General features: G+C 31.1%; 1 protein-coding gene across 2 annotated transcripts; it reads right to left on the bottom strand.

Moving 5' to 3' along the window:
- Positions 1-4444: 4444 nt before the first annotated feature.
- Positions 4445-12344, bottom strand: LOC128164001 (uncharacterized). 2 transcript variants are annotated; one of them, XM_052827709.1, is made up of 6 exons: positions 12217-12344; positions 9013-9147; positions 8498-8612; positions 7387-7533; positions 5040-5118; positions 4445-4637 (listed from the first exon to the last, which is right to left on the bottom strand). In XM_052827709.1, exons 1-6 carry the CDS (start codon positions 12259-12261, stop codon positions 4553-4555), a joined length of 606 nt encoding a protein of 201 aa, XP_052683669.1. In that variant the 5' UTR covers positions 12262-12344; the 3' UTR covers positions 4445-4552. The 2 variants fall into 2 exon arrangements, with proteins under 2 accessions (XP_052683669.1, XP_052683670.1); XM_052827710.1 differs by having other exon boundaries at positions 5040-5115.
- Positions 12345-13449: the final 1105 nt, after the last annotated feature.

Here is a 13449-nt window from a genome sequence, read left to right as displayed (position 1 = left end):
AGTATATCCGATCGAAAAAACAACGATTCTGAAAACAATGCTGCCTAGTCGTGCCCCTCTGATCGATCTAATTTCTAAAAAAATGATAACATTACTTAGAATAATTTGAATGTAAAAACAAATTGAAGAATGGAAGAAATTGAGAATATGAGCGACAAGAGATGAAGGCATTTTAAATATACTGCTATGTTGGGTTAAGGGGTGGGGGAATTAATTACTTTCACAATAATAATATGTACTGCTTTTTGCCAGTAAAATGTTGTTAATGCCTGGTTTGAAATCTTTTTGTTAATCAGTAGAATAAACAAAAGTACTGCTTTGTAATATACTAGTATTCATTCAAATTGTCCTCGTACATGTATACGGTAAATGCAACACAACAAATGTAGGCCCCGATACGCTTCCAAAGGTTTCTCGAATGATGTATACGACTTTGTTATTTGTATAACATCGTCACAACCTCTCCCTCACCCCCAATAAGATAATTTCCCATCGATAACTGAATCTCAGGGTCTTTCAAAACAGTTTATTCATTTCTACTTAATCTTTTGCACAGATACTCGAAAACGAAAAAGAGGATAATTCAATTTCTTAAATCGGGTTAAAAATTAAATTTGTGAATAAAAAAAATTCACAACATGAGTGTCTTTTATTTTTTTATTTTTTAGAATTTTAATAAATTGTCAATGGTGTTTAAAGTAAAACCGCTCGCTAAATAAAACGACTGTAAAGGGAAAGAGTTCTATATTTATATAGATTTTTTTATTTTGATTCGGGAACTTTGGTTTATTGTCGTTATGTAATAATTAATAAATTAATTAATTAATTAATGAACGAGGAAAATGAAGTTCTGGTCAGGAAAATGCACATGGGTCAAGTCCGTTTTAACATTTATTTCAATGTAATTATAAATAAAGAAAGGGGTCGAACTCTGACCCAGGTAAAATCTACAGGCTCGCTTTAAAAGCCTAATAAATCAAATATTTCAAAACATTTGCAATATGCATGTAGTTTTTAGAAAAGTGATGTTTGAGATACACTCAAGCCGAATTTCAAGTTGATGGGTCTTAAAATAGCGGCGATATACATCATTATTCTCTCAAAGTCGCCAGTTTTTTTTTACTCGGACATTTACCAGTCCAGGGCTCCTGGTGTGTTTTTGCCTTTGACAACAACAGTATCTCGACAAATAGAGAAACATTCGTACTAATCTTTTAAAAATCCCATATCCAACGAACGCTACTTACATACAAAAACTCCGATAAAATTCCTTAAATAGTCTCCATACTAAACTATTATTCTGCAACCACATAGATTCTGACAGCGCCAGCCATTTTGACGTCTTCGAGAAAGACAGAAAGACTGTTTCTGATTGGACCATCAGGAATATTAACTAATGAAATAAAAGTTCAGTTTGGAGAGTATTTAAGGAATTTTATCGGAATTTGAGGATGTAAGTAGCGTACGGTTGATGTGAGATTTTTAAAGATTAGTGCGAACGTTCCTCCATTTGTCGTACTATTGTAATCAAAGGTATTTCCTTTTCCACCATGTACAAATGCAGATAGAGAGCGTGATAGCAGTTTTCCTTTGCGCTGTATGCTTTATTCTATTTACAATGTAATTTCATTTACATAAAAAAACAGTTTTACACGTTGCGATAATTTTTCTTTGTGCTGTAAATACATGTATAATTCATTTTTATAACTTTTTTTGGATAATTGAAATTCTAAAAGGAAACTGAATAGATCTCATTCTTTAAACTTTCCGAAAACAAATCACTGAAAGATTATTTCAAAAATAATGTACTCATCTAAGTACACTTTTGTGATATTTTCTATTTGTACTTTCCTATTCAATATGTTTTAAGAACTTAACAAATTTATAAATAATTATTTGAAGAAAACACAAAAAAGAATATGATTTTTTATGCAAATTTTTCTGTTATAAACACTTAGAGAAATTGAAGAAAAAATGAAGTTTCCCTACTCGATACTACTTGCCGAGGTCAGGATGATGTTTGCTGCAATAGGTTGGATGTTGAGTATTGTCATGTCCTACAAGTTACGTAAGAAGAGATCGCAATGCACGCAAGATCTTGATCTAAGTGAAGCTACCATGATCTCGCAGGATCCTGATAACACTGAGGCTGCAGATACACCCATCATAGGATCATAGGCCTGTAATTTAGCATATACACCTATTAAAAAGATAACAGAATCATGATATCAGTTATACCTTCTTTTAAACTTTAGCAATCTTCCACTGATGTATTTTGAAGAAATAAACTAAACACTGTTGTTTTCGTGTCTTATAACCAAATATAATAAAACTATCGTAATTGTGTTCTTAACATTTAATGTGTATCACGTAATCTTGATAGAAATTAAGTTTATTATTAAAACTACATACAAGGAACGCAAGCCTCAAAGTCAAAAGAACGGTCACAAACCATTTAAGTCTTTTTTTAATTAAAAAAAATGAAATAAAAGAGGATGACATTTTCATTGCACGAAAATCCACTCAAGCATATCAAATGGACACAGTTTATTGATTTTTTGATATGATTAAACTGCAAAGAACAGCAATGTCATTTGTTTTAAAAATAATATGGTTTACTTTTTGTTATTTGTTTATAATAACTAGCTTTGTTTAACCAAGTGATCGTTTAGATAAAAACTCTCTATCTAGTCTCTACATTAAGCTCCTTCTCATGAGCTCTTCCCATTTTCCTGTTCTCATTCCATTTTCCTTCCATTCCCATTCTCTCTCACTTTACAGAGGTTAATAAAATTTCATATTCTTGACTGACAGTTCTGATTGGCTCTGTCCACTTGTACTGATCACGAGTGAACATACATTGTTTAAATTTTAGAGTTGTGTTATGCTTTCAAATACAGCAACCAAACTATCAGAACTGTCGATCAAAGAGTATTAGGACTCTGGCGCTGGGCACGGTACGCCAGGGGCCATGGGTTTGACTCCTGGTTGAGACGACTTTTCACCACCATCAAAAAGTGTATTCTTTTTAAATTTACAACATTTGCTCGTAAGGGAAATACTGTAAATTCCTAATATTACGCGAGTAATCAATTCGGCGATCCCGCTGTTTTGTATCAAATCGCGAGAATATAAAATTGCAAACGCGAAAAATTTATCCATATTCTTATAGTTTATAACTCTCAAAAAATAAAGGCGAAATTTTAAAATCCGCGACGGGCGCTTTTTAAAGGATATAAATTACTCGCGTTTAAATAGGAATTTATAGTATACAAATACACTGTTATTCAATCATTTTATATTTTTAGCTATCTGAAATATTGATTAAGCATTTCACCATTTTTAAAGATATACATTCCTATTACAAGGACGGCCTGTCTACACAAATCGAGTTTGCACACATCATTGCAGTTAAGATAATAAATTAATATGAAAATAAATCAATAATTTTAAATAAAACCGAACAGAGTTTTAGAAGAGATAGACCCTAAGGGTTCGGTGATTATGACACACAAGAAGACTTGTTCATGTTTATTGTTTTCTGATAGCTATTTCTTTAACATTAGTCAAAATATGCCTGTTATTATATTATCAGGTATAGAATATACTGGGATATTGAACACTTTCATTTGTAACTGACTGTCTATGGAAATTTGTTGGATTGATAAACTCCATTGAAAGCGAGGACCAAAACTAGAGAAAGAAATCAGATTAAAGAAATTTTTGTCGGTTTATTCCATTTTCATACTCTCAACTCAAGTTATTTGATAGTAAATGTCATTAACTTTATACAGATTTTTAAGTGAAATATCAAAGGCATTTATCAAATTTTAAATTATCAATATCTCAAATTTAATCAATGGGTTGAACCCTTTTAAGTAGAACATTTCAAGTACATAGACTGCTACTTTATTTACGCCAAACGTCTTGTCATAATCTTGTTGTGATTTCTTAAATTCAGTTTGATCACTGTTGTCAGTCTAAATATCTAGGGTCAGGTGGTCATTGCAGTGTTCAATGTAAACGTTTTTTACGTCACAGCAATGTGGAATTGCTCTGATAATTCAAAGAGGGAGAAATCATTCTTCTTGAGGAACGCTTTGCTCAACAATTAGTGAAAAAGACGTCACGCCCACAATATCTAAATTTGAAGGCTCGCTTTCTATCAAATATTAGACAGCATATACGTGACGAAACTTATCCAATATCAATTTGTCATTCTAGTCCGTAGAAGGCAAAACAAATTAAAGACATATTCTTTTAAATTGCATCGTTTTGACCCAATCAGTTACTTTGTGAAATGCTAAAGTTTGAATTTTTAATTAAATTGGGTCATGGGTTTCAAATGAACAAATGGCATGTTCTCCACGTTAAAAAAGTGAATAAATCGTCCGGAAGAAAATGACTAGATCCATAATTCAAGAACAAAACACACAAATTCAGAGAGAAACATTTTACTTCTTATAAAAGACAGATCAATAAAAACTAATACTTTTTTGTATAAAAAATGAGAAGGTCCTGCATTTCAAAGAGCAATGAAACGTCATATTTTCTACTTGGAATTATCTGGTAGGCATTGCCCTGTCACATCTTCTCCATCATAAGTGACGGTGGCTTGGCATGAATCTGCGTCAAAACTGTAATAAATAAAGTAAAATTGATCAATATACATCCAAGCTATGATCATTTTATCAACAATAATACTATTAACATTATATATATATATATATATATATATATATATATATATATATATATATATATATATATATATATATATATATATATGTATATATATATATATATATATATTTATATATATATTCTGTTTTCACACGCACATCTGATTAAATCCTGATAACCATCATGTCTTTTAATATTAAAACAGTTCATAAAACAATTATATTTAACGTTAGCATATTCAATAACTAACTAGCCAAAAATTATCATTTATTAGTAATTCTTTCAAAAACTAGAACTAAACTTTTTTATAAGCCAGTGTTGCATAAATCCATTCAAAATTAAAAGAAAATGCTTACGTGCATGTCAATTCATCTTGGGGCAGGTCTTCGTTTGCGCATACAAATCCTTCACAAGGATTAACCTGGCATTCCTCTTCTGGTGAAAAAATAAAGTGTACATAAATGTTGACCGTATATGTGTATAAACATGTCGTCTTAAATAGGCATAATGTTTGTTTATTTAATTTTTCCCTACTAACGTGCGCCTAAAACAAAAAAACTGAAAGCAGTAATTATGTACTTAATCTATGTTCATATGTGCTTTGACATCGATACAATAAATAAAAAAAATAAATGAAGTGCGCATATTTTTCTTGCCCAACAGCGAAGGTGTTTCTAGACCACTTAAGCAATTAAGATACGTAATTTATCAAAAGCCAGTAATATATTAAAGTGTTCTTAATGACTATTCATCGTGATGTGTGAATCAAATTAATATTTGTAATGGTGTAAAACTGTTTTCCAAATCAAAATTATTGAATCTGGGTTGCCATAAAAAGCATAGGACGAAATCAGATTAACGTAAATAAAACCATCATTCGTAATGACCAATAACGCAATTATGCTTTACTTAAAACCCAAACAATAATTTACGATTGAGATATTGATAGTTCTTGATAAAGCTAAAAAGTCAAACATTAATTTACAATTAAGATATTGATAGTTCTTGACAGTACTTAAAAGCCAAACATTAATTTACGATTGAGATATTGATAGTTCTTGATAGAACGAAAAAGTCAAACATTATTTACGATTGAGATATTGACAGTTCTTGACTGTACTTAAAAGCCAACCATTAATTTACGATTGAGATATTGATAGTTCTTGACAGTACTTAAAAGCCGAACATTGATTTACGATTGAGATATTGATAGTTCTTGACAGAACTAAAAAGCCAAACATAAGTTTACGATTGAGATACTGATAGTTCTTGACAGTACTTAAAAGCCAAACATTAGTTTACGATTGAGATACTGAAAGTTCTTGACAGTACTTAAAAGCCAAACATTAGTTTCCGATTGAGATATTGATAGTTCTTGACAGTACTTAAAAGTCAAACATTAATTTACGATTCAGATACTGATAGTTCTTGACAGTACTTAAAAGCCAAACATTAATTTACGATTGAGATATTGATAGTTCTTGTTAGAACTAAAAAGCCAAACATTAATTTACGATTGAGATACTGATAGTTCTTGACAGTACTTAAAAGCTTAACATTAATTTACGATTGAGATACTGATAGTTCTTGACAGAACTAAAAAGCCAAACATTAATTTACGATTGAGATATTGATAGTTCCTTGGTTTAAGGGTGGCGTACTTTTCATAGAGGCAGACTCCACTATTGAAATAACATAAACTTTAAAAGTGTTATAAATAAAGAATATATATAAATGTTGATAATACATAATAATAAAAAAAATAATGAAAAGCTGTCAATGTGACAGCAATCCGTGTTTTCTTTTATGTTGACTGTGTCCATAATCCATGTCAACCCTGACTTGAAAAACACTACCTACCGAAATGGAGAACCCTATATGCAATATTTTGCAAGAAATGAATAATTATAAGTTCAAAAGCTTTTATTTTTTTCAGGAATTATCAGAAATCAAAACCCTATCAATATGCACATTTCTGATATATGTACTATTTATCTGCAAATTAAAAGAACAACTTCCTATCTTGAAAATTGTAGGAGGAGTTATCCGTACAATGAGGGTACCCTATCTGCAATATTTTGCCCAAATATGACTAAGTCCAAAAGCTGGTATTTTTTATTATAAATTATCAGAAATCGAAATCCTAGCAATATTCACAGCTCTGATATATGTACAATTGATCTGCAAAAGAAAAACTTCCTATCTTAAAACTGTGGGAGGAGTTATCCGTACAATAAGGGTACCCTTTTGGCAGCCGCCCACCCACTAGCCCGCCCGCCATTTTCACCATTTCAATAACCGGATTTTTCCGTCGGAAAACCCGGTTAAAAATTGCTCAGAGATGCTGTTTGTAAATAAGGTCTGTTGTATCAAAATTCCAGTAATACTTGTTAACAATACCAACAAAGAAAAAAGATTAATGTTGTAGAGCTATGTACATATTAATTAAAACAAAGCTAATTTTATTTCAATTAATATTTTTGGTTTCTATGATGCTTTGATGAAAGAAAAAATCTAATTGTAAAAAATAAAAGAGCTTATCTTTTTAACTGTCAACTTTAAATGTGATCTTTTCCCAACGTAACTGTAATCATATGAATCGACATTTCTCTCAATTTTTGAAATTTTTCTTCAATATAAGCACAATTCATTGTGTGTTGCCTGTTCGCTATAACCATGTTTTACTGTACATGTTTAAGATACCTTCTTCTTCGGAGCTAGACTCTCCATCCTCGCAGCAAACTTTTTCATCACCCTCTGTATCAAAACAATAATGGTTCGAATTCTCGCAGTCATCATCATTATCACAAGAACCGAAACCACCTGGTTTGCCAGCAGGACACACTCTCTCTACAATAAAAACAATTTTTATAACTACTAGCTGATTTTGGTATTATCAGTGTTATAGAGAGAGAGAGAGAGAGAGAGAGAGAGAGAGAGACAGAGAGACAGAGAGACAGAGAGAGAGAGAGAGAGAGAGAGAGAGAGAGACGGGAACGTAAGAATAATGTTAAGAATCATATTTATTTGTAACAAGCTTCGGTTTACGTATGAGTTAAAATATGAGCTGCATAAAAGGCTTGGTTTAAGTGAAGACTTTGCATGAGACTATGAACGTTGATTTCTAAATATCCATGTTCATCTAATCTTTTAAAAAAAGTTTAATTAAATATTAAGTTATTAACATTTTAACGTCATTCTTCATAATGTATTCCTATGTCAAACCCACTTGCGCCACACAATACGACATTTGCGTCGTTAATGAAATGTTTTGGACTATATGTTACCATTTAATTTGTTGCGATATCGCGGATACTGAAAAATGTAAAATCATGTAATATATACACCTATTTGTTGTTTAAAACAGCATTCTTTAAGATAGCTCGATGATTGTAGCCATGCATTTTTTAAACTATTTTATTCGATTAGAGAATTCGAAATCTATATGTATAAAGATAAAGAATATTTTCAAAATTAAAAGCTAAAATATTTGTATTTTCTTTACTTAATGACAGTTCAAACTAAAAAAGATATCATATCAACAATTATAAGATAATTTGGTGACCATCCAGCCCCCCCCCCCCCCCCTTAGCACCGATCTCTTGCAAAAATCGTAAATGAATTAAACCTGAATTGAAATCAGTTTAAGAAATTAGTGCTTTCACACTGAGACTTGTCATTTTTTAACTGATTAGACCTGTATTGTTGAGATTTTTAATTAGTAGTATCAGTTTTCAAAAAAAAAAAATTCTCAGAAGAAATTTAGGAGTTGAGTGTAGTAGATGTAAATGTATTTTTCTGTATATAAAATCACCTTTGGGGATTTTACAGCAGACATCAGCGATGCACTCCAAATCTCCTAGACAGTTTCCTTCCATGTCGCATCGCCCGTATCCAAATGGTTTTCCAATGGGACAAAGACGTGGTTTCTAAAAATATTTCATAGAGATTCAATTTTGCATTTTATAATAAATAACAATGAAACAACATTATATTGTATTCTAAGTGAACATATTAAGAATCAAAATCTAATTTAGTATAATTATGAATTAATAATCAAAATGGTTTGCAACAAAAAGTACACGAAGAGGCTAAAAGCGAGATCCAATGTGCTTTTATGCACACTATCTAAATAGTATATTAAAATTTCTATATCGATAATAATTATAATTATGATAAAACAAGCACTTATGCAACTAATCTTATTTTATTTAGCTTACTACACGAAATTCCTGGAAGCCTTAACATATAACTGTTAGATGCAACCATACTCATGTTAAATATGATTTGAAAATCCAATACCAGGTATTGAACAAGTGTATGCCTTACGTTGAAATCGTTTGAACGACAGCAGATCCCGTTCACGCAAGTGAATCCTACGTCACAATTGGACCCCTCTGACGCACAAAGTCCATAGCCATTCGGGTCACCTCTACCGGGACAAAGCCGGCTAGGCGGTATAGCCTAGAATAAGATAAAATCTTAAGTAATGTTTAATTGTTCCCAGAACACTTTTTCGGCGTAAGTACTTTACTCGCCCGGGTATGATATATCGCATCCGTAACAAAGATTCTAATAGTTTGTTGAATGCGATTGAAATATTAAATGTTGCCGAAAAGTATTGCCTAGATCTTAAATGATGTAAAAAGTGATCAACCCGTTAAACCGGTAACGGAGCTGCTGTGTATAAAAAGTCACTTTTGTGTGTATGCATGCATGTACTATGATTTCAAAATGTTTTCAAATTAACAGATATTTCATCTATTAGAGCTATTAAGTTTAAAAAATACATGTTTATCAAAACTGTTACAGTAAAAAATGCAGTTATGTTCTTCTATATATTATATTTTTTAAAAAGTAGGTGTAATTATTCAATGTAGTACGTAATTAAATTATAATGAAACAAGAAGACATGAAATTTGCTACTTGTACAATCAATATCATCTTCGGTTCCCTAGTGAGCATGCAAGCCACTTAACCAGTATCCAGGCGCTATTTGCCAGGTACCCATTTATTTTTAGAGAGTGCACGAGTAAAGTTACGTGCCAAAATTAAAATGCGACAGACCGGACTCGATTTTTGGCTGCCGTGTACAAATCAGTTAACGCTATCAACTGCGCCTACACCTTTAAACATATGCCATATGCTGGTCATAAAAATGCGTGTTATGTCGTAAGTTTGTTTTTATAATGTATTTTAATAATTTACCTTCCTAGACTTTATACCCCACGCGACTTGTAGGGAGGATATAATAATTTAACTGTTTGTCGGTCAATCCGCAAGTAGTTTTTTTGTAAGCGACTCTCTAATGTTGCTCCAAGAAATTTCCTGAAACTTTGTATGGAATAAATTATGTAGATGTGTATGTTACCAGGAAAGCACGGTTCCATTAACTTTCCTGCAATTCGGTTCTTTTGCACTCAGACTTTTTGTCATTTATTGGGTGTAGTCACTATAGTTAAGAACGGTTTTTAGCGGTCCTCTTCAACCGCTGCACAAAATTTCAAATACTGTATACAGAATTTTAAAGCTATATGTAAATGTACATATTACCGGGATATTCCGGTTCAATTATTTTTTTGCGAATTTTTGCACTTCTGAATTTAGAATCTTGCTATCGTTAACAAAGGTACACATGTGTATATTTGCTAAAGCTTTCGGTGTGGTGACTTTTGGGGAATTTTGGCCCTTTATTTAATTATATCTATTAGCATATCTAATGCATACCTATTTTCGCAAACCACGGCAAATAGTTAAGATCATCTGCCCATCTGGAGAAAGTTATGCGGACTACGGACCGTTGCTTGAGGCGATGATGCATACCGTGCCATTCACAATGTGTAGTCATGTCAAGTTATAGCATTTTTGCCGGTACTGTTTAGTCGCGACCCTGGGGTTTATTTGCATGTAATTAATAAAATTATTTCTTTGGGAATTCATGGGGAATATGAAAGTGGCATCATAGAAAAAAATACATAACCCCTGTTATATAGCGGGTGATGTAATTTTTTCTGCAATGATCGCTACCTTCATAACCCGCATGAATCATCACAAAAGCATTTTACTGTTTTTATTTACATCTTTCTTTTATTGATTTAATAGTTTGATCGTTAAAATTAAGAAGTAAGTAAATTAATCAGTTAATTATTTATTTAAACTATTGTTAATGTTTATTCGTTCGTTTGATAAAAGAATGGCCAAAGCGTCTTCTATGGAATTTGAGTCTGATATCATCATAATTATTTCGTGCAGTCTTAGGTTGATAAAGATTTTGACCAATCGATAAATGGGGCGTGTGTATATCACTGATGTCAGTTTATACAAAGCTATGAGTTGCAATCAATTTCCGTCAAAATTAGAGGGAATCATAATTGGTGGATGTAAATATATCAAAATATCTCTCAAGAACAACTAATCGTTATTTCTTTGATAATTTTGATTGAAAGTTATAAAACTTAGAAGGTTTACTGGATTTATATTTCACACGTAATTGGAGATTTTTTAAAGTCATAATGACTTCAATCAATCCTCAGGTACGTGTGAAGACATACGATTGAATTTTGGGTTTCCCATGTTTTATTTTATCGCTTCTTTAAGTATCCTTCACTACTTTTTACACACCAAGTCCACTTGCTACATTTAACTAATCTATTAAACAAGCAATCATTTACCAACATCGACGTTTACGTTTGCATCTACCGAGGTTGAAAACAACTTACTTTACGGAAAGAATAGTGCCTTTTTTATCATGCAATTAAGGTAGTATGGATAACATGTGTTTTCTTTGCCGAAATTCTTACCCAGCAGTATAGGGCACTGGGTTAGAGCGTTAGCTACGAATCTGTTAGTCGTGAGTTCTAATCGCGCTGGAGCTTTTTATAACTTCTATCTTTCCAAATAATTTAAGATATAATATATTTTTGGGCAAATATATTGTTAAATTTGAAATTACGAAACCTATAGGGGTATTTTGTTTTTTCTTCCCATCAACATCGACAGGTGTCCCATAGTACCTTAATTTTGTTTGGTAATTGTAATAACGACCATGCTTCTGCCTATCAGTACTCGAGGTACTTTGATTATCTTTTATTTACAAAAATTTTAAGGTAAATTAATATGACTGATTCTCTATGCAAACCCAAAAATTAGCAAAAGGTAGACATGCCGTGTTTCAACAATACAAACAACGCTGTTATATTCAATAAACGTTAAATACATATTGATATAAAGAAAATAACTCAAAATGTTTACAAAATAGTATATGTTGTAAAATATGAAAGTTCATATTCTCTCTGTAAACCTGTAAATTTACAAAATTTAGACATGTAGTGTTTTTAACTATCTAAATAGTTTCAGAACACATTAACATCTATTACACATTCAATCATCAAAAAATAAGACACGTGGTGTTTTTAACACGTTAAATACTTTAGGAACGAAAATACAACACTGTTACATCTATTGCACGTTAAATTCATATTGCAAAAAAGAAACAAAAAACAAATATAAAAAAATATATAAAAAATGACTTACCACAGCGACACAAACCAAAATCGAGAGGGCAATAAAACATCTCATGATTTTCTTTAAAGGGAAACTGTTTTCTTTCAAAAACAAAACGCGTCGTATGCTACCAACAAACGAGTATTTATAGGCACGGGTTTCTGTTGGGATCCAATAGAATTGCTGTTGATAACCGAGTTCTTAGTTCCGATTTAATAAATTACGCATGAAAAATTGACCTAATATGAATATGACGCACACGACATATTGAATTGAAATTTAATTTTAAAACGCCCAAAATACAAGATCTTTATTCAAGATCTTTAACCAATATCATGTTTTTTAATAGTGTACTTTAAGAAAATGCGATGTAATTTTTTACACCTAAACATTGGTTTTGCTTTATTTTACGTGTTAAGTATATAAATATCAGCTTAAATTGTTGATATGTCAATAATAAGCAGAAATCATTTTTTTTTAAATATTTTTTTTCTCGTCATTAAGTTGAAGTTGAAATAATAGTATTATTACATTGTATCGTTCCCAGACAAGTGCCATTTAATGTGATAGTTTTTTTTCTCAGAAATTATGTTGTATGATAGAGGTGCCACACATGCTTTGCTTCTCACCTAATAATATTTTTCAACTGTTACATGTATTTATAATCTTTTTTGCTCACAGAATTGTTTCAAATTTTGTCTCCAATATATGCATAAATACTGTCTTGTCAATAATTTTGTTTCACTTATTTGCATACAAATGCATATATCAGATTAATGACTTTGTCTGATTCAATTTGAAATTTATTGTCACCATTACAAAGTCCAAAAACAAGAAATTAAACAAAAATCTTTTTTTTACAAATATACATTGACATTTCAATCATTTTGATAGCATTTTCCTTCAGCAATCTATCATTCTTGACAAAGAAAACTATCAAATGTGTTATTTTCAAGTTGTCGAAAGTCATAAAATTACATTCTCATTAGAATGAGTTATTAAAATGTATCTTAATTTTGATGATGATGATGTTGATGATGATGTAAAGAAGATTTGATAGAATTTAAATCATTTTTATAAATTTATATGATGATTCAAATTTGAAAATACATCATCTTTTTTTTCAATTCAACATGATGTTTTGACACGGAATAAAACGTAAGCTAATTCAAAATGTCTTCAAGATCGTGTACTGTTTAGACCCTTTCAATATCTTTGAGAAAATTATATCAAAATAAATATATAGAAAACATTTACGTTTTA

The sequence above is a fragment of the Crassostrea angulata genome, chromosome 9 (genome assembly GCF_025612915.1).
Source record: "Crassostrea angulata isolate pt1a10 chromosome 9, ASM2561291v2, whole genome shotgun sequence".
Classification (NCBI taxonomy): Eukaryota; Metazoa; Mollusca; class Bivalvia; order Ostreida; family Ostreidae; genus Magallana; species Magallana angulata.
The sequence above is the reverse complement of the archived record's forward strand: the minus strand, read 5'-3'. Positions and strand labels throughout refer to the sequence as shown.